Source organism: Doryrhamphus excisus, chromosome 4 (genome assembly GCF_030265055.1).
Source record: "Doryrhamphus excisus isolate RoL2022-K1 chromosome 4, RoL_Dexc_1.0, whole genome shotgun sequence".
Lineage (NCBI taxonomy): Eukaryota > Metazoa > Chordata > Actinopteri > Syngnathiformes > Syngnathidae > Doryrhamphus > Doryrhamphus excisus.
In genome coordinates, this window is record NC_080469.1 from 2,741,950 (window position 1) to 2,760,980 (window position 19,031).

At 40.1% G+C, this 19,031-nt stretch overlaps 1 protein-coding gene across 6 annotated transcripts in view; it reads right to left on the minus strand.

Annotated features, from left to right (window-relative positions):
* The window catches only part of cux2b (cut-like homeobox 2b), a 184,147-nt gene that overhangs the window by 93,504 nt on the left and 71,612 nt on the right, over positions 1-19,031 (minus strand). For all 6 annotated transcript variants that reach the window (XM_058071245.1, XM_058071246.1, XM_058071244.1 and 3 more), the window contains 2 exons: positions 4,532-4,642; positions 2,111-2,158 (listed from right to left, as the gene is read on the minus strand). In XM_058071245.1, coding sequence (XP_057927228.1) covers positions 2,111-2,146 — 36 coding nt within the window. In that variant the 5' untranslated portion in view covers positions 2,147-2,158; positions 4,532-4,642. The remainder of the gene's footprint in view (positions 1-2,110; positions 2,159-4,531; positions 4,643-19,031) is intronic.

A 19,031-nucleotide genomic window follows, 5' to 3' on the forward strand; every position in this document is an offset into this window, starting at 1 on the left:
GTAGTACAAGTGTAAAGGTGATTATAGGGGTGTTATTTCATGTCTAGAGATCTCTAATCATGATGTCTCCTCTTATTGTGTTTACTATATTGGGTAGTACAAGTGTAAAGGTGATTATAGGGGTGTTATTTCATGTCTAGAGAGCTCTAATCATGATGTTTCCTCTTATTTTGTCTACTAAATTTTAGTAGTACAAATGTAAAGATGATTATAGGGGTGTTATTTCATGTCTGGAGAGCTCTAATCATGATGTTTCCTCTTATTTTGTCTACTATATTTGGTAGTACAAGTGTAAAGGTGATTATAGGGGTGTTATTTCATGTCTAGAGAGCTCTAATCATGATGTTTCCTCTTATTTTGTCTACTATATTGGGTAGTACGAGTGTAAAGGTGATTATAGGGGTGTTATTTCATGTCTAGAGAGCTCTAAACATGATGTTTCCTCTTATTTGTTCTACTATATTGGGTAGCACAAGTGTAAAGGTGATTATAGGGGTGTTATTTCATGTCTAGAGAGCTCTAATCATGATGTTTCCTCTTATTTTGTCTACTATATTTTGGTAGTACAAGTGTAAAGGTGATTATAGGGGTGTTATTTCATGTCTAGAGAGCTCTAATCATGATGTTTCCTCTTATTTTGTCTACTATATTTTGGTAGTACAAGTGTAAAGGTGATTATAGGGGTGTTATTTCATGTCTAGAGAACTCTAATCATGATATTTCCTTTTATTTTGTCTAGTGTATTGGGTAGTATAAGTGTAAGGGCGATTATAGGGGTGTTATTTCATGCCTGGAGAGCTCTAACCATGATAAACATATATAGAAGGTTGTAAATGAGTTTTCTATGCTCAAATTAAATATTAAATTCATAAATAAGGAATCCTGCTTTGTGGGGGTTCCTTGTCACGGCCGGGTGTTGAACCAATGAACAGTGATAAACACACCTCTCATTATTTAAAAAAAAAACCTGTCTCTTGTCTATTTTGAAGCTAGCAGAAAAACTCCCTTGACACTAATTGAATTACTTTTTCGGGAAAGTAACTAGTAGCTTTATGTAATTACTTTTTGAAAGTCATTTGCCCAGCCGTGCGCATTAAAAAGCACCAGAAGCTGCCTGAATAAAAATGTGTGTAGGTTACACAGGGGAAACCAAAAGACACCTAAAGGGGACTACAGCTAACAAGAAAAAAAAAAAGGAAGAAAAATAATGGCTCATTATCAGCCATCTATTTTATCTACTGTGGAACATCTCTAGACTCCCAGTTGTCAAACATCAATGGCGCTTAAATGAATCCTGGGGGTTCCTGTTTGCACAATAAAGATATGGAAGGCTGCTTCTGATATTTGTGCAACTTTACAGTCGCTCTAATTGAATTAGAACTCAAATCAGCCAACATTTTGTGCAGCATAGTATTGAACGTAATCGCTGTTGCCAGGGAACACGCTTGCTTGGACGCAGTCAATTATAAAGCATTAAAAAGAAGCTGCCAATAATCACTTCCAAGAGAGCCAAACAATCCATTGCATTGTGTTCTCAAGTTTTACCAGCGATGGTGCTTTCAGGTTAGAGTCCAGCAGGAGTTTTGAGGAGAAGAGAGAAGGTTTAAAAAAACCAGGAACATGTTTGTGGTATCATTTCCATAAGTGTCTGCTTTGCGAACCATAACGCAGCACACAAACGTGATTTATGACCTTGGTTTAATGGATGAAGCAGAGACGTGGTAGGTATCAGATGACTTTTTCAATATGGCACCGTCAGACAGGGTGGGGGGGGGGGACAGCGAATGCACCATCTCAACAGGAAATGAGGGCTTGTCTCGGCAAGAAAATATGAGAAGCGAGATATCTGATCATCTAATGGCAGATAGATGCTACTTCACTTTGACAGAAAAGGCATCAGTCAATAAGCACCCGATGAGCGAGCGGTAAGATGAAATGTATGCAATGGATTCCTCCACCGTATCTATGAAATCATTCCTGCTAGACAGAAGCGCACGTGGTGCTCGGGATAGATCTAACTAAATCAATCTGTGGTTCCAGGAACAAATAAAATCGATTATTTTGGCTGAAAATGGGTTTTGTAAAATGTGAAAAAAAGTCAATCACTCACCTGGGCTTGGAAACTCTTGAGAACTGGTGCCACCATCTCCCGGACTTCCTGTGTAAAGATTAAAAATATATTTTTTTTTATTATAAACGCAACAAAAACAGTTTTGGTTCCCATCTTTCATGATGTTAACTCCACCCATCCATTTTCTATACCGCTTATCGTCACTCGGGTGGAGCCTATCCCAGCTGACTTCAAACGAGAGGCGGGGTACACCCTGGACTGGTGGCCAGCCAATCACAGGGCATATATAGACAAACAACCATTCACACTCACATTCATACCTATGGACAATTTGGAGTCCTGATTAAGCCTCGAATCCAGGGAATCGAACCCTGGTCTTTTAGTCCATTTAGGACTGAACCGATTCCTCGGTTAATTGAAACATACATACATAAAGGGTCGTGGGTATGCTGGAGCCTATCCCAGCTGTCTTGGGGTGAGAGGCGGGGTACACCCTGGACTGGTGGCCAGCCAATCACAGGGCACATGAATATTTATAGAGATCTCTAGACATGAAATAACACCCCTATAGTCATCTTTGCACACATATAACCCATTATAGTTGACCCTTCACTGTTTTTCATTCATTCATTTTGTACCGCTTATCCTCACGAGGGTCGCGGGGGTGCTGGAGCCTATCCCAGCTGTCTTCGGGCGAGAGGCGGGGTACACCCTGGACTGGTGGCCAGCCAATCACAGGGCACATATAGATAAACAACCATTCACACTCACATTCATACCTATGGACAATTTGGAGTCCTGATTAAGCCTTGAATCCAGGGAATCGAACCCTGGTCTTTTAGTCCATTTAGGACTGAACCGATTCCTCGGTTAATTGAAACATACATACATAAAGGGTCGTGGGTATGCTGGAGCCTATCCCAGCTGTCTTGGGGTGAGAGGCGGGGTACACCCTGGACTGGTGGCCAGCCAATCACAGGGCACATGAATATTTATAGAGATCTCTAGACATGAAATAACACCCCTATAGTCATCTTTGCACTCATATAACCCATTATAGTTGACCCTTCACTGTTTTTCATTCATTCATTTTCTACCGCTTATCCTCACGAGGGTTGCGGGGGGTGCTGGAGCCTATCCCAGCTGTCTTCGGGCGAGAGGCGGGGTACACCCTGGACTGGTGGCCAGCCAATCACAGGGCACATATAGACAAACAACCATTCACACTCACATTCATACCTATGGACAATTTGGAGTCCCAATTAAGCCTCAAACCCAGGGAATCGAACCCTGGTCTTTTAGTCCATTTAGAACTGAACCGATTCCTCGGTCAATTGAAACATCCATCCATACATTTTCTATACCGTTTATCCTCACAAGGGTCGTGGGTATGCTGGAGCCTATCCCAGGTACACCCTGGACTGGTGGCCAGCCAATCACAGGGCACATATAGACAAACAACCATTCACACTCACATTCATACCTATGGACAATTTGGAGTGGCCAATTAAGCCTTGAACCTAGGGAATCGAACCCTGGTCTTTTAGTCCATTTAGGACTGAACCGACATTTTCTATACCGCTTATCCTTACCAGGGGCATGGGTATGCTTGTCCATAGGTGTGAATGTGAGTGTGAATGGTTGTTTGTCTATATGTGCCCTGTGATTGGCTGGCCACCACTCCAGGGTGTACCCCGCCTCTCGCCCGAAGACAGCTGGGATAGGCACCAGCACCCCCGCGACCCTTAGCGGGAGAAAATGAATGAATGAATTAATGAATATTGCCAAAAAATAAATGTATAAAAAACACCAATATTATATATATAATAATTTTTAAAAAATACTTAAAATATTAATTTCGATGTATTTTGATTTCTATTAGTTTACATATTTTTATTACATTTTTTAAATATGGAAAAAATAATTTTATTACTGGGCTGCACGGCGGTTAATTAGCGACTCCAAATTGTCCGTAGGTCTGAATGTGAGTGTGATTGGTTGTTTGTCTATATGTGCCCTGTGATTGGCTAGCCACCAGTCTAGGGTGTACTCCGCCTCTCGCTTGAAGACAGCTGGGATAGGCTCCAGCATACCCGTGACACTTGTGAGGATAAACGATATAAAAACGGCAATACGGCACTTCATGGTTGTATTTTTTCATCTTAAAACGGCATCAAACATGTTCTCTTCTATTGTAGAGTTGCATCATCACCTTTTTGTACCACTCGGGCAAAAAAAACGAGAAATCTTGTCATGTTTTAATCCCTGCAAAACGAGACCTTGTGACATCCCTGACGTTAAGTCTTGCATCAGTGCAATAGAAGGGCAACAGAATCTAGTACTGGTAAGCGTTACTACAGTATTATGTAGTATTTGTTACTACCGAAATGCATAAATCCTTGTACAAAGTGGATTGTGACAACGACTTAAGAGTGTGTCTGAAGGGATTTGGAAGCTCACCTCCGGTACATTTCTCCTGAACTCCCTGCTCAGTTCTACCAGATGTCGATGGCAGTCTTCACTCTCCTCTTGTCGACCCGCCAGCTCAGACGCGACAGAGTTGAGCTCTCTCTGCAAGCACACGAAAAAAAAAAAAAAAAACGAAGAAGTGAGCAGTGAACAGTGAACAGTGAACAGTGAGACGAAGAGCAATTTAATCTACGGTAAAACGGTGTGCATGAACATAAAAGATATAATAGGAAAATAGAATGAATATTACGGGAGTAATCATAATGATCCTGTAGCACTAATACTTACAGGCAGCCTTTAGCCATAAATAATTAAAGCGAATAAATCCAATGCCTGCATAGCACAAGGCCTTTTAGATAATCAGTACTTGAAATAATCAATATACTTGCAACAGCCATGCAGCGAGCGCCAGTGAGGGGCAGGGCAGAGAAGTGGGGGGGGGGGGGGGGGGGGGGGGGGGGGGTTGGGGGAGGGCGGTGGAGAGTCACGTGTAGAAAACCAATAACCTGACAAATACCCTTATGGAGAAACGGAGCTTCGACTGTTCCAATTAAACCAGGCCAATGCGTCATGAAATCTATTTTTCTATCTTTATATTGATTGGCAATATTTGGGAAACACTAACCACAACTTTAATGCAGGGGTCTCAAAGTCAATTTACTTGGGGGGGGGGCACTGGAGCTAGGGTCTGGGTGAGAGACTGGGCTGCATCAGGTTTTCCAAAAAAAAAAAAAAAAAAAAAACACATTTATACTCTTTTTATTTACAACATATTGCGCAACTGCAGGGTCTTGAGACACATGCTAACTCGCAAAACTAGAGAGCTAGCGACCTAAACGGTAGCCTTCAAGTTATTTCCTTTAAACTTAAATAGCCAAAAAATTACCACTTCCACACGGATAGGGAGGTTAACGATTAACAGTTATTTAACCTTTAACATGAACATTAATCAAAAGTAATAATTTTTTCTGGGTACATGATACCATACAGCATCCATATCAAACTTGCGCGGGCCGCGCTAACATTAAACTTCCATATCAAGGCGGGGGACTCAAACTAGTGTCCTTGTTATTTACAACATATTGCGCAACTGCAGGGTCTTGAGACACATGCTAACTCGCAAACTAGAGAGCTAGCGACCTAAACGGTAGCCTTCAAGTTATTTCCTTTAAACTTAAATAGCCAAAAAATTACCACTTCCACACGGATAGGGAGGATAACTATTAACAGTTATTTAATCTTTAACATGAACATTAATCAAACGTAATAATTTTTTCTGGGTACATGATACCATACAGCATCCATATCAAACTTGCGCGGGCCGCGCTAACATTAAACTTTCATATCAAGGCGGGGGACTCAAACTAGTGTCCTTGTTATTTACAACATATTGCGCAACTGCAGGGTCTTGAGAGACATGCTAATTCGCAAAACTGGAGAGCTAGCCACCTAAACGGTAGCCTTCAAGTTATTTTCTTTGAACTTAAATAGCCAAAAACTTACCACTTCCACATGGATAGGGAGGATAACTATTAACAGTTATTTAACCTTTAACATGAACATTAATCAAACGTAATATTTTTTTCTGGGTACATGATACCACACAGCATCCATATCAAACTAGTGTCCTGCGGGCCACATTTGGCCCGCGGGCCGCGTGTTTGAGACCCCTGGTTTAATTTTTTTTTTTTTTTTTGTCACATACCGAAGTAGGAGGTGATATGAGCATCCAATGACATAATAGGTACCATAGTAAGTCGGCCAAGTCGACCATTCGCTACAACAACCACGCTCGCTGCAGTTACTTCATTATGGTCTTGTGCACACTGCTTGTTTACGTCGTTATAGGAAAACGAGAGCTCCACCCAGGCAACGTGTCTGATCCACTATTCAGAGCTGTCTGTGTAGCTGGCCCCTTCATCAGAACCTTGCATTCATGCTGGACTCTGCTGCACTGCACGCTATCCGCAAATCCAATATTATCGATCAGTCATCCAATTCCCAGCTCTTTCAGCAAAGTGTAAAAAAAAAAAAAAAAGAAAGGAGATTCTAAAGTCTACTTTGCTATACTAAGCATGGAATGAACAGACAGCTGTATGTTCACCTTCTTTTCATTTTCTACTGACATTCATTACAATTGACTGGGAGTTTTTTTTTTTTTTTTCTTGTAAAAAAAACTAGAGTACAATAGAAAAGCGGCGCCGGGGATTCAAATTAGCACTTTGGATTTATATACGACACGGGGAAATTCAATTGACTGCCTTTTAATTAATGTGCAGTCTTACTTAAAGGCAATTTAATAAATCATCACATGAGGAAAAAAGGGCGCAAAAGGACAGGATGAGACTTCAACCTCAGCGCTCTCGTGGGACAGTGGCAGGCTGTCGGTCAGGGCTGTTAATTTGAAGGGCTACCGGTTCAAGTCCCCGGACTGACAAGTCACTGAGCAACTTGGACGACTGGAATCTTATTGTTATATTCCAGTCATCACTTTTACAACTTGGCAAATGAGGCCTGGAACAACTGCAGTTAGAAATCGAAATTGTGGTTTGTACTGCGTTACATGCAGATATATATATACATATATATTATATATATATATATATATATACATATACGTATATTTACTATCATTTACTATATATATCATCCGCCACTAATTGTGGTTAATTGGTTATATAAGTCAATTCCACAAAACTGGATTCTTTATTTATAAATACAATATTTATAGAGATCTCTAGACATGAAATAACACCCCTATAGTCATCTTTCCACTCTTATTATGCATTATAGTTGACCCTTCACTGTTTTTCATTCATTCATTTTCTACCGCTTATCCTCACGAGGGAGCTGGAGCCTATCCCAGCTGTATTTGGGTGAGAGGCGCTGGAGCCTATCCCAGCCTATCCCAGCTGTCTTTGGGTGAGAGGCGCTGGAACCTATCCCAGCCTATCCCAGTTGTCTTCGGGCGAGAGGCGCTGGAGCCTATCCCATCTGTCTTCGGGCGAGAGGCGCTGGAGCCTACCCCAGCCTATCCCAGCTGTATTCGGGCGAGAGGCGCTGGAACCTATCCCAGCCTATCCCAGCTGTCTTCGGGCGAGAGGCGGGGTACACCCTGGACTGGTGGCCAGCCAATCACAGGGCACATATAGACAAACAACCATTCACACTCACATTCATACCTATGGACAATTTGGAGTCGCTAATTAACCTAGCATGTTTTTTTTTTAGCATGTGGGAGGAAACCGGAGTACCCGGAGAAAACCCACGCATGCACGGGGAGAACATGTAAACTCCACACAGAGATGCCCGAGCGGGTATTTGAACACGGGTCTCCTAGCTGCGAGACCTGGCAAAACGGCAACGGCAACAGAGTCAACTATAATGGGTAATATGAATGGAAAGATGACTATAGGGGTGTTATTTCATGTCTAGAGGGCTCTATAAATATTAATTCATTCATTCATTCATTTTTTACCGCTTATCCGCACGAGGGTCACGGGGGGTGCTGGAGCCTATCCCAGCTGTCTTCGGGCGAGAGGCAGGGTACACCCTGGACTGGTGGCCAGCCAATCACAGGGCACATATAGACAAACAACCATTCACACTCACATTCATACCTATGGACAATTTGGAGTCGCTAATTAACCTAGCATGTTTTTGGAATGTGGGAGAAAACCCACGCATGCACGGGGAGAACATGCAAACTCCACACAGAGATGCCCGAGCGGGGAATTGAACACGGGTCTCCTAGCTGCGAGACCTGTCAAAACGGCAACAGCAACATATAATAATATCAACTATAATTAATAATGTTGGCAAGTAAAACAGTCAAATGCCCTATTGGGTCCTAATTCAGGAAATAAAAACACATTAATTTTCATGCATTAACTCTACTAGCATGTTGGAAATTGACATGATGTGGGCCATTCCGGGTCAACTGTACAGTAACCCAAGAGACTAAAGCTATAAAAGGATAATGCGACAAGACTTTCTAAGTTTCCGTTGGTTATTACAGTCCATCTTAGGCTGAGCTGTCCTAAAGATTAGAGAGTCTTTCAAAATCCAGCCAACCTCCACGAGAGACTCCGATGGCCAAAAGCTTACCAAACCTAAATTCCTCCAAATGTGACTTGGAGTGGATTTTAGAAGTACTTTGATATTATGATTTTAAGTCAGGGAAGCATCCTGGAATTTTGTACATCATTAAAAGCGAGGGGAAAAAAGTCATCCCCTTTTTTTTTGACATTTCAGAACAAATAACGTCATAACTAGGGTAAATTAAAAGTACATTATCATAATTTTATTATAATTACCATGTGGAACTAGAGAGCCTCCAGAAATTTTTTTTTGCTGAGTAAAATGTGAGGCTGCACGGTGAACGAGTGGTTAGCACGCAGGCCTCACAGCTAGGAGACCCGAGTTCAATTCCACCCTCGACCATCTCTGTGTGGAGTTTGCATGTTCTCCCCGTGCATGTTGTTATTATGATACTAACATAATAACATAACAACACTTGTCTACTATATTTTGGTAGTACAAGTGTAAATGTGATTATAGGGGTGTTATTTCATGTCTAGAGAGCTCTAATCTTGATATTTCCTTTTATTTTGTCTACTATATTGAGTAGTACAAGTGTAAAGGTGATTATAGGGGTGTTATTTCATGTCTAGAGAGCTCTAATCATGATATTTCCTCTTATTTTTACTACTACATTGAGTAGTACAAGTGTAAAGGTGATTATAGGGGTGTTATTTCATGTCTAGAGAGCTCTAATCATGATGTTTCCTCTTATTTTGTCTACTATATTGGGTAGTACAAGTGTAAAGGTGATTATAGGGGTGTTATTTCATGTGTAGAGAGCTCTAATCATGATATTTCCTCTTTTTTGTGTCTACTATATTGGGTAGTACAAGTGGAAAGGTGATTATAGGGGTGTTATTTCATGTCTAGAGAGCTCTAATCATGATATTTCCTCTTATTTTGTCTACTATATTGGGTAGTACAAGTGTAAAGGTGATTATAGGGGTGTTATTTCATATCTAGAGAGCTCTAATCCTGATATTTCCTCTTATTTTGTCTACTATATTGGGTAGTACAAGTGTAAAGGTGATTATAGGGGTGTTATTTCATGTCTAGAGAGCTCTAATTGTGATATTTCCTCTTATTTTGTCTACCATATTGGGTAGTACAAGTGTAAAGACGATTATAGGGGTGTTATTTCATGTCTAGAGAGCTCTAATCAAGATATTTCCTCTTATTTTGTCTACTATATTGGGTAGTACAAGTGTAAAGGTGATTATAGGGGTGTTATTTCATGTCTAGAGAGCTCTCATCATGATGTTTCCTCTTATTTTGTCTACTATATTGGGTAGTACAAGTGTAAAGGTGATTATAGGGGTGTTATGTCATGTCTAGAGAGCTCTAGTCATGATATTTCCTCTTATTTTGTCTACTATATTTTAGTAGTACAAATGTAAAGATGATTATGGGGTGTTATTTCATGTCTAGAGAGCTCTAATCGTGATATTTCCTTTTATTTTGTCTACTATTTTGAGTGGTACAAGTGTAAAGGCGATTATAGGGGTGTTATTTCATGTCTAGAGAGCTCTAATCATGATATTTCCTCTTATTTTGTCTACTATATTGGGTAGTACAAGTGTAAAGGTGATTATAGGGGTGTTATTTCATGTCTAGAGAGCTCTAATCATGATATTTCCTCTTATTTTGTCTACTATATTGGGTAGTACAAGTGTAAAGGTGATTATAGGGGTGTTATTTCATGTCTAGAGAGCTCTAATCATGGTATTTCCCCTTATTTTGTCTACTATTTTGATATTTTGAGTAGTACAAGTGTAAAGGTGATTATAGGGGTGTTATTTCATGTCTAGAGAGCTCTAATCGTGATATTTCCTTTTATTTTGTCTACTATTTTGAGTAGTACAAGTGTAAAGGTGATTATAGGGGTGTTATTTCATGTCTAGAGAGCTCTAATCATGGTATTTCCCCTTATTTTGTCTACTCTATTGGGTAGTACAAATGTAAAGGCGATTATAGGGGTGTTATTTCATGTCTAGAGAGCTCTAATCATGACATTTTTTAATCTACCAGAAAAACTCCCTTGACACTAATTCAATTACTTTTTTGGGAAAGTATAGGTATTTTTATTTGGATTGATTTTAGTTGGTTTGTTGTGCTTTGGATGTTTTTCATGTTCAAAATAAAGAAGAAAAAAAAAGTAACTAGTAGCTTTATGGAATGGTTTGAAAATACAAGTACAGTACATAGTTCTTAAAGGCTTTTAAACTGAAAAATGAGTTAAGTTTGCCATAAAAAAAAAAGAAGACGGTCTCTTTAATCATTTGACAGGTTTTAAAAAGGGCACGTGGGACCAAATTTTGAGTGTGTGGCAGTCGGGTCAATACAGAGCTCCTGTCATTAAGCCTCTGCCAGTCAAACATCCAGCCATAATTGATGAATGACCCCCTGGGAGAGCAAACCTGTCATGTGGGTTGAAGGGACAGGAAAGAGGGAATTTGCACACAGATTCAGTCCTTGTGTCCTTAGGTCAACGTGTGAGGGGATAGCTCAGTGGCTTCTGACTATGAAACAAAGACCAAGAAGCTAGAAGCTTAGTGGCTTTAATATGATAGACCTCTAGCTTATTGGATGCCGGAAAATGGGTTTAAAGCTCAAAGTGTTGCTGAATGCCGCAGAAGAAAACAGTTTCAACATAAAATAAATGTGTTCTTTGACATAAAAGGTTGGATGTTTTCTGCAAAAAAAAAAAAAACATCCCAATATTGACCCCACCCAGTAGCGATTTGATTAGTATAATTTTCCGTGCTTCTGATTCCATGCGACAATTAGAATGATACAATACAATTTGACTCAAAGACTATAATCCAGGGGTCTCAAACACGCGGCCCGTGGGTCAAATGTGGCCCGCAGGACACTAGTTTGAGGCCCCCGCTTTGATATGAAAGTTTAATGTTAGTGCGGCCCGCGCAAGTTTGATATGAATGCTGTATGGTATCATGTAATCAGAAAAAATTATTACGTTTGATTAATGTTCATGTTAAAGGTTAAATAACTGTTAATAGTTATCCTCCCTATCCGTGTGGAAGTGGTAAGTTTTTGCCTTTTTAAGTTGAAAGGAAATAACTTGAAGGCTACCGTTTAGGTCGCTAGCTCTCTAGTTTGTGAGTTAGCATGTGTCTCAAGACCCTGCAGTTGCGCAATATGTTGTAAATAACAAGGACACTAGTTTGAGGCCCCCGCCTTGATATGAAAGTTTAATGTTATTGCGGCCCGCGCAAGTTTGATATGGATGCTGTATGGTATCATGTACCCAGAAAAAATTATTACGTTTGATTAATGTTCATGTTAAAGGTTAAATAACTGTTAATAGTTATCCTCCCTATCCGTGTGGAAGTGGTAAGTTTTTGGCTATTTAAGTTTAAAGGAAATAACTTGAAGGCTACCGTTTAGGTCGCTAGCTCTCTAGTTTGCGAGTTAGCATGTGTCTCAAGACCTCGCAGTTGCGCAATATGTTGTAAATAAAAAGATTATAAATGTGACTATAGTCGACAGAAAGTGACACTGGGCATTCAGAGTTGAGTTTCAGCTTTGCGTAGGTAGCGGCCGCATTAGTAGCCCGTGTTTTTATTTGGGATTATTGTGTCTGTTGTGAGATCATTCAAACCTGGTCTGGTGCTTGTGTGTCTCACAATTGATTTAGCCATTTTTTTATGCTTAGAAATTATTACTATTAAATTTGCTTAAATATGCATATTTTTTGACTTAAGTGAGCCCTGTCGAAGATTAATTTCTGTAGAATTCTATTCTATTCGATTAATTCACAAAACATTTTGATTTATGAATGAATATATTTCTGAAAAACCGTAATAGAGTGAAACCATGAAATTCCAATTGGGTTAAGATTCCCAGAACTGCTACCTCTGACCTAACCTTTTCATGCAAGGGAATTACGGATGTATGTAAACTGCTTCCCCACACAATAATTAGCATTTCTTTATTATTAAACATGCAATGAAGCTAATTTGTGAACACTGTCAAGCCTATACGATCGATTGCTGACCTTGAAATCAATATATTGTACGTACACCCCCCATAAGGGAGGACTCGCGGAGGCTTCGGTCGAATCGAAGTATAAAATCGATACATTGACATCGACGAGGAATCGTTACATTCATACAACAACGCCAAGATGACTCGAGTGCTGCACATTAAGAGGGCTCGGGTTTATGCCTCAGTAACGACTGCAGGGCGTGGTACCGTCGGCTGATATATGAACAAAGCCCTTGCAAAATGGCGGCGGTAATATATCTGCAATAAAGAACCGAGCTCTAAGTATTATGACGAGAAAACGGACATCAAATATGACAAGTTTCAGCAGGTTTTGAGCTCGGTGATATTTTCAACAAAGCAAGTATAGATGCGCTGATTTTCTGCGGAAGTGGAAGCGTTCTAGGAAAAATGCAGGATTCACTAATTAACTGCATAGAGAGGCTGTGACACTGATTCATTAAATGAGGCATCTTGATTACATCTGTAGTAGTAAGCTATTTTTTAGCCTCTCGCAAAGACGGCGGTGGAAAAATGTTGACAAGTAAGGTACCGCGCAGAGGTGGGCTGAGTTAAAATCACTATTGTGCGCACAGGGCTTGGACAGCACAAATTAAAGTACAAGGGGGGGGGAAAAAAAAGGAGAGAGGAAAATGCAGATTGGGTATTATTTTTCTTTTTGTATCCCATCTAATTGCAATCATAGGCAGATGTCGGAAACTGTGACAGCATCAGCAGAATTGCTGCTGAGAGCACAGAATCTTTGTCTGAAAATAATCAGACATTCTGTGTGCTGCTGTTTGTTATAATGGTAATCGATGCTGGAGGCTTTGAATTCCGTCAATTTATAGATCCACTCTGTTCTGCCTGGTGACTGTACTGCTTCACAACCCCCCACTGCACCCATGCAAAAACACAGGCACTCACACACATATATATACACATACACACAGAATTGGGTTTAAAAGTGTAGCACAGGGGTCTCAAACTCAATTTACTTGGGGGCCACTGGAGCTAGGGTCTGGGTGAGACTGGGCCGCATCAGGTTTTCAAAAAAAAAACAAAAAAAAATTAAAAAAAATAAAATTTTCTACAAGAAAAGCTCTGATAAAATCTCAAATATCTTACTTTTTATTTTTCTACTCAAAATAAGATGAAAAATAAATAAACAAATCAAGAATAAAGAAAATCAATCAATCATTAATAAATAAATAAATATTATAATAATAATAAAACAGCAAATAATAAAAACTTAAGAAACCACATATAGTTCGCGGGTAGACAAATTATTTTTTTCAGATTAAAATGAACAAAGCATTATTAGAGCCCTGTAGACATGACAAAACACGACTATAGTCACATTTATACTCTTTTTATTTACAACATATTGCGCAACTGCAGGGTCTTGAGACACATGCTAATTCGCAAAACTAGAGAGCTAGCGACCTAAACGGTAGCCTCCAAGTTATTTCCTTTACACTTAAAAAAGCCAAAAACGTACCACTTCCACACGGATAGGGAGGATAACTATTAACAGTTATTTAACCTTTAACATGAACATTAATCAAACGTAATAATTTTTTCTGGGTACATGATACCATACAGCATCCGTATCAAACTTGCGTGGACCGTGCTAACATTAAACTTTCATATCAAGGCGGGCGCCTCAAACTAGTGTCCTTGTTGTTTACAACATATTGCGCAACTGCAGGGTCTCGAGACACATGCTAACTCGCAAACTCGGGAGCTAGCGACCTAAACGGTAGCCTTCAAGTTATTTCCTTTAAACTTAAAAAAGCCAAAAACTTACCACTTCCACACGGATAGGGAGGATAACTATTAACAGTTATTTAACCTTTAACATGAACATTAATCAAACGTAATAATTTTTTCCGGGTACATGATACCATACAGCATCCATATCAAACTTGCGCGGGGCCGCACTAACATTAAACTTTCATATCAAGGCGGGGGCCTCAAACTAGTGTCCTTGTTATTTACAACATATTGCACAACTGCAGGGTCTTGAGACACATGCTAACTCGCAAACTAGAGAGCTAGCGACCTAAACGGTAGCCTTCAAGGTATTTCCTTTAAACTTAAATAGCCAAAAACTTATCCTCCCTATCCGTGTGGAAGTGGTAACTATTAACAGTTATTTAACCTTTAACATGAACATTAATCAAACGTAATAATTTTTTTCTGGGTACATGATACCATACAGCATCCGTATCAAACTTGCGCGGGGCCGCGCTAACATTAAACTTTCATATCAAGGCGGGGGCCTCAAACTAGTGTCCTTGTTATTTACAACATATTGCGCAACTGCAGGGTCTCGAGACACATGCTAACTCGCAAACTAGAGAGCTAGCAACCTAAACGGTAGCCTTCAAGTTATTTCCTTTACACTTAAAAAAGCCAAAAACTTACCACTTCCACACGGATAGTGAGGATAACTATTAACAGTTATTTAACCTTTAACATGAACATTAATCAAACGTAATAATTTTTTCTGGGTACATGATACCATACAGCATCCATATCAAACTTGCGCGGGCCGCGCTAACATTAAACTTTCATATCAAGGCGGGGGCCTCAAACTAGTGTCCTTGTTGTTTACAACATAGTATTGCGCAACTGCAGCGTCTTGAGACACATGCTAACTCGCAAAACTAGAGAGCTAGCGACCTAAACGGTAGCCTTCAAGTTATTTCCTTTAAACTTAAATAGCCAAAAACTTACCACTTCCACACGGATAGGGAGGATAACTATTAACAGTTATTTAACCTTTAACATGAACATTAATCAAACGTAATAATTTTTTCTGGGTACATGATACCATACAGCATCCATATCAAACTTGCGCGGGCCGCACTAACATTAAACTTTCATATCAAGGCGGGGGCCTCAAAGTAGTGTCCAGCGGACCACATTTGGCCCGCGGGCCGCATGTTTGAGACCCCTGATTTTGAGACAAAATAGTAGCTGTGTGCACATGCTGTCCATGTTTAGACATATGGTGCAAAAAAAAAAAAAAACAGGGCAGGGCAAGGACCGGTGTGTGATTAAGATAAGTGTAGTTCCCTTTCATATGAACCTTATCACCACCCAGACACAAGACCGTCCATAGCTGCCTGAGATTAGCCCTGCCACATTTGAGAAGTGAGGGGGGGGGACTGATCAATAAATCAAACTACCACAATCAATGTGTCCAATCATTGCAGTCTAGTCTGGACATTACATGCAAACGTTCTCATTCCCGCCAGGCATGGAGCGGATTGGGGGAGCATTTTGTCTGTATGACAAAAACCTAAATCTTATCTGCCCAAAAAAAAAAAAAAAAGGATGTGTGGTTTTTTGAGACAGAAAGTATCCAGACAAAGGGGGCGGAGAGACTCTGACCTCCATGACCCGGCGCTCGGAACGCGAGACGAGCATGCGGGTTCTTGACAGGGAAGCACTGGGGGTGCTGCTATCACCTGGCATGTCCCTCCATCTGTTTACCCCCGGCTGCTGTTCCTTTAATTTAACTCGAGCTGCCCCGATTCACGCTTCCATCGCAATATTCAAACGTTGCAAAATATGTATTAATACAAGTTCATTCATTTCTTGCTTGATGGCAGCAACCCAAAAGTGGAATTTTGAAATTTTTACACTCAGGATTCATGAATCCATATATACGGTTTATCAATAAAGCGTGATGACATTTCAAGACCGTTGTACCGTTTCAACATGCAATTACTGATACATTGGAAAAGGCTTAAGTCGCTCATATTTATGTCGAAAACCCGTCCATGTCCACCAACTCATCAAGTCATGGTCTGCTGTGTTCTTATTACTGAAAAGTACCCGCTTAAGTCCATGTCCACCTACACCAGGGTTCTCAAACTCAATTTACTTGGGGGACACTTGAGATAGAGTCTGGGCAAGGCTGGGCCACATCAGGTTTTCAAAAAAAAAAACCAAAAAAACGCATTTATTAAAAACAGAAAAATATACAAAGTTTTTCAGTGCTTTGGTTCCGATTTTCTACAATAAAAGCTCTGATAAAACATTCCACTGTTCTCAAATATCTTAATTTTTATTTTTCTGCACAAAATAAGATGAAAAATAAATAAACAAATCAAGAATAAAGAAAATCAATCAGTAATAAATAAATATCATAATAATAATAAAACAGCAAATAATAAAAACTTAAGAAACCACATATAGTTGGTGGGTAGACAAATTATTTTTTTCAGATTAAAATGAACAAAGCATTATTAGAGCCCTGTAGACATGACAAAACACGACTATAGTCACATTTATACTCTTTTTATTTACAACATATTGCGCAACTGCAGGGTCTTGAGACACATGCTAACTCGCAAACTAGAGAGCTAGCGACCTAAACGGTAGCCTTCAAGTTATTTCCTTTAAACCTAAAAAAGCCAAAAAATTACCACTTCCACACGGATAGGGAGGATAACTATTAACAATTATTTAACCTTTAACATGAACATTAATCAAATGTAATAATTTTTTTCTGGGTACATGATACCATACAGCATCCGTATCAAACTTGCGCGGGCCGCACTAACATTAAACTTTCATATCAAGGCAGGGGCCTCAAACTACATACAACTACATGATACCATACAGCATCCATATCAAACTTGCTACATCACGGTTCCAACAAATATCCTTAATAAATAAATTATCAGTTTCGTGGTTGAATATAATTAGTCAAAACTTATAAAGCAAACTAAGTATTCTTGGTCTAAATTAAGCATTTTCAATCGTAAGAATAGTGTAGAAAAGGTAATAAAGCCATTTCTAAAGCATTGGGACTCCAGCAAACCACAGTGAGAGCAATTATCCAAAAATAGCTAAAACATGGAACAGTGGTGAACGTTCCCAGGAGAGGCTGGCCAACCAACATTTCCCCAAGAATGCAGCGAATGTCTTATTTTTTACTGAATAAGACATGTCTTATTTTTTACTGAATAAGACATGTCTTATTTTTTACTAAATAAGACATGTCTTATTTTTTACTACTTGCAAGTCATGTTGCCAGTTTGTATGATAAAAGTGGAAATACTTCGAAAGCAACTGGCTGGCCGGATTCAGCACTTGATGGTCCGCATGTGGCCCCCGGGCCGTACTTTGCCCACCCCTGGCTTAGACTGTACTTGATAATTATTGACATTTTTTCAAGTAATCCATGGTTGCTTATTAAAAACATCCTAAATAATTTGTAAATGAATATAAACTGGGGCTGCACGGTGGTCGTGTGGTTAGCGCGCAGACCTCACAGCTAGGAGACCAGGGTTCAATTCCACCCTCGGGCATCTCTGTGTGGAGTTTGCATGTTCTATATTAATTAATATTTATAGAGCCCTCTAGACATGAAATAACACCCCTACAGTCATCTTTCCATTCATATTACCCATTATAGTTGACTCTGTTGCTGTTGCCGTTTTGCCAGGTCTCACAGCTAGGAGACCCGGGTTCAATTCCACCCTCGGCCATCTCTGTGTGGAGTTTGCATTTTCCCCGTGCATGCGTGGGTTTTCTCCGGGTACTCCGGTTTCCTCCCACATTCCAAAAAAACATGCTAGGTTAATTAGCGACTCCAAATTGTCCATAGGTATGAATGTGAGTGTGAATGGTTGTTTGTCTATATGTGCCCTGTGATTGGCTGGCCACCAGTCCAGGGTGTACCCCGCCTCTCGCCCGAAGACATGAGGATAAGCGGTAGAAAATGAATGAATGAATATAAACTGTAAGTAAACTCCAGTAAAGCTAAATAAATGTGTCCGATGCTTATGATGAACTGAATAAAACCAGAAGATGATTGACAAAGTCAGTATGCTCTCAATTAAGGTGTGATGGAAACGGCCTCAAAAAGGTAGCACCTCTTGAGGATCCCCTCACTGTTGAAGGAAAACCACAGGAGACTATCAAATATCGAGTACCTATACTCCTCAAGAACCTCCACCGGCTTCCCACTCCACGGTGTGCCCGGTGGATGAGATGAGAACGAGGCGTTCAAGCCCCACAAGTCGATGTAACAATGGCAAACAGCAGCTCTGTCACGATATAACTGTGACTACTTCAATGTCATTGGGTTATGTTGACATGGGTCAGGTTCGAGGGCGCTGTCATTTATTTATGCTGAAAGGTTAACCAATCTATTTCAAGCCTATAGAGAAGACAGGAGCCAAAGATTATTTAGAGCAGGGGGTCTCAAACACGCGGCCCGCGGGCCAAATGTGGTCCGCAGGACACTAGTTTGAGGGCCCCCGCCTTGATATGAAAGTTTAATGTTAGTGCGGCCCGCGCAAGTTTGATATGGATGCTGTATGGTATCATGTACCCAGAAAAAATTATTACGTTTGATTCATGTTCATGTTAAAGGTTA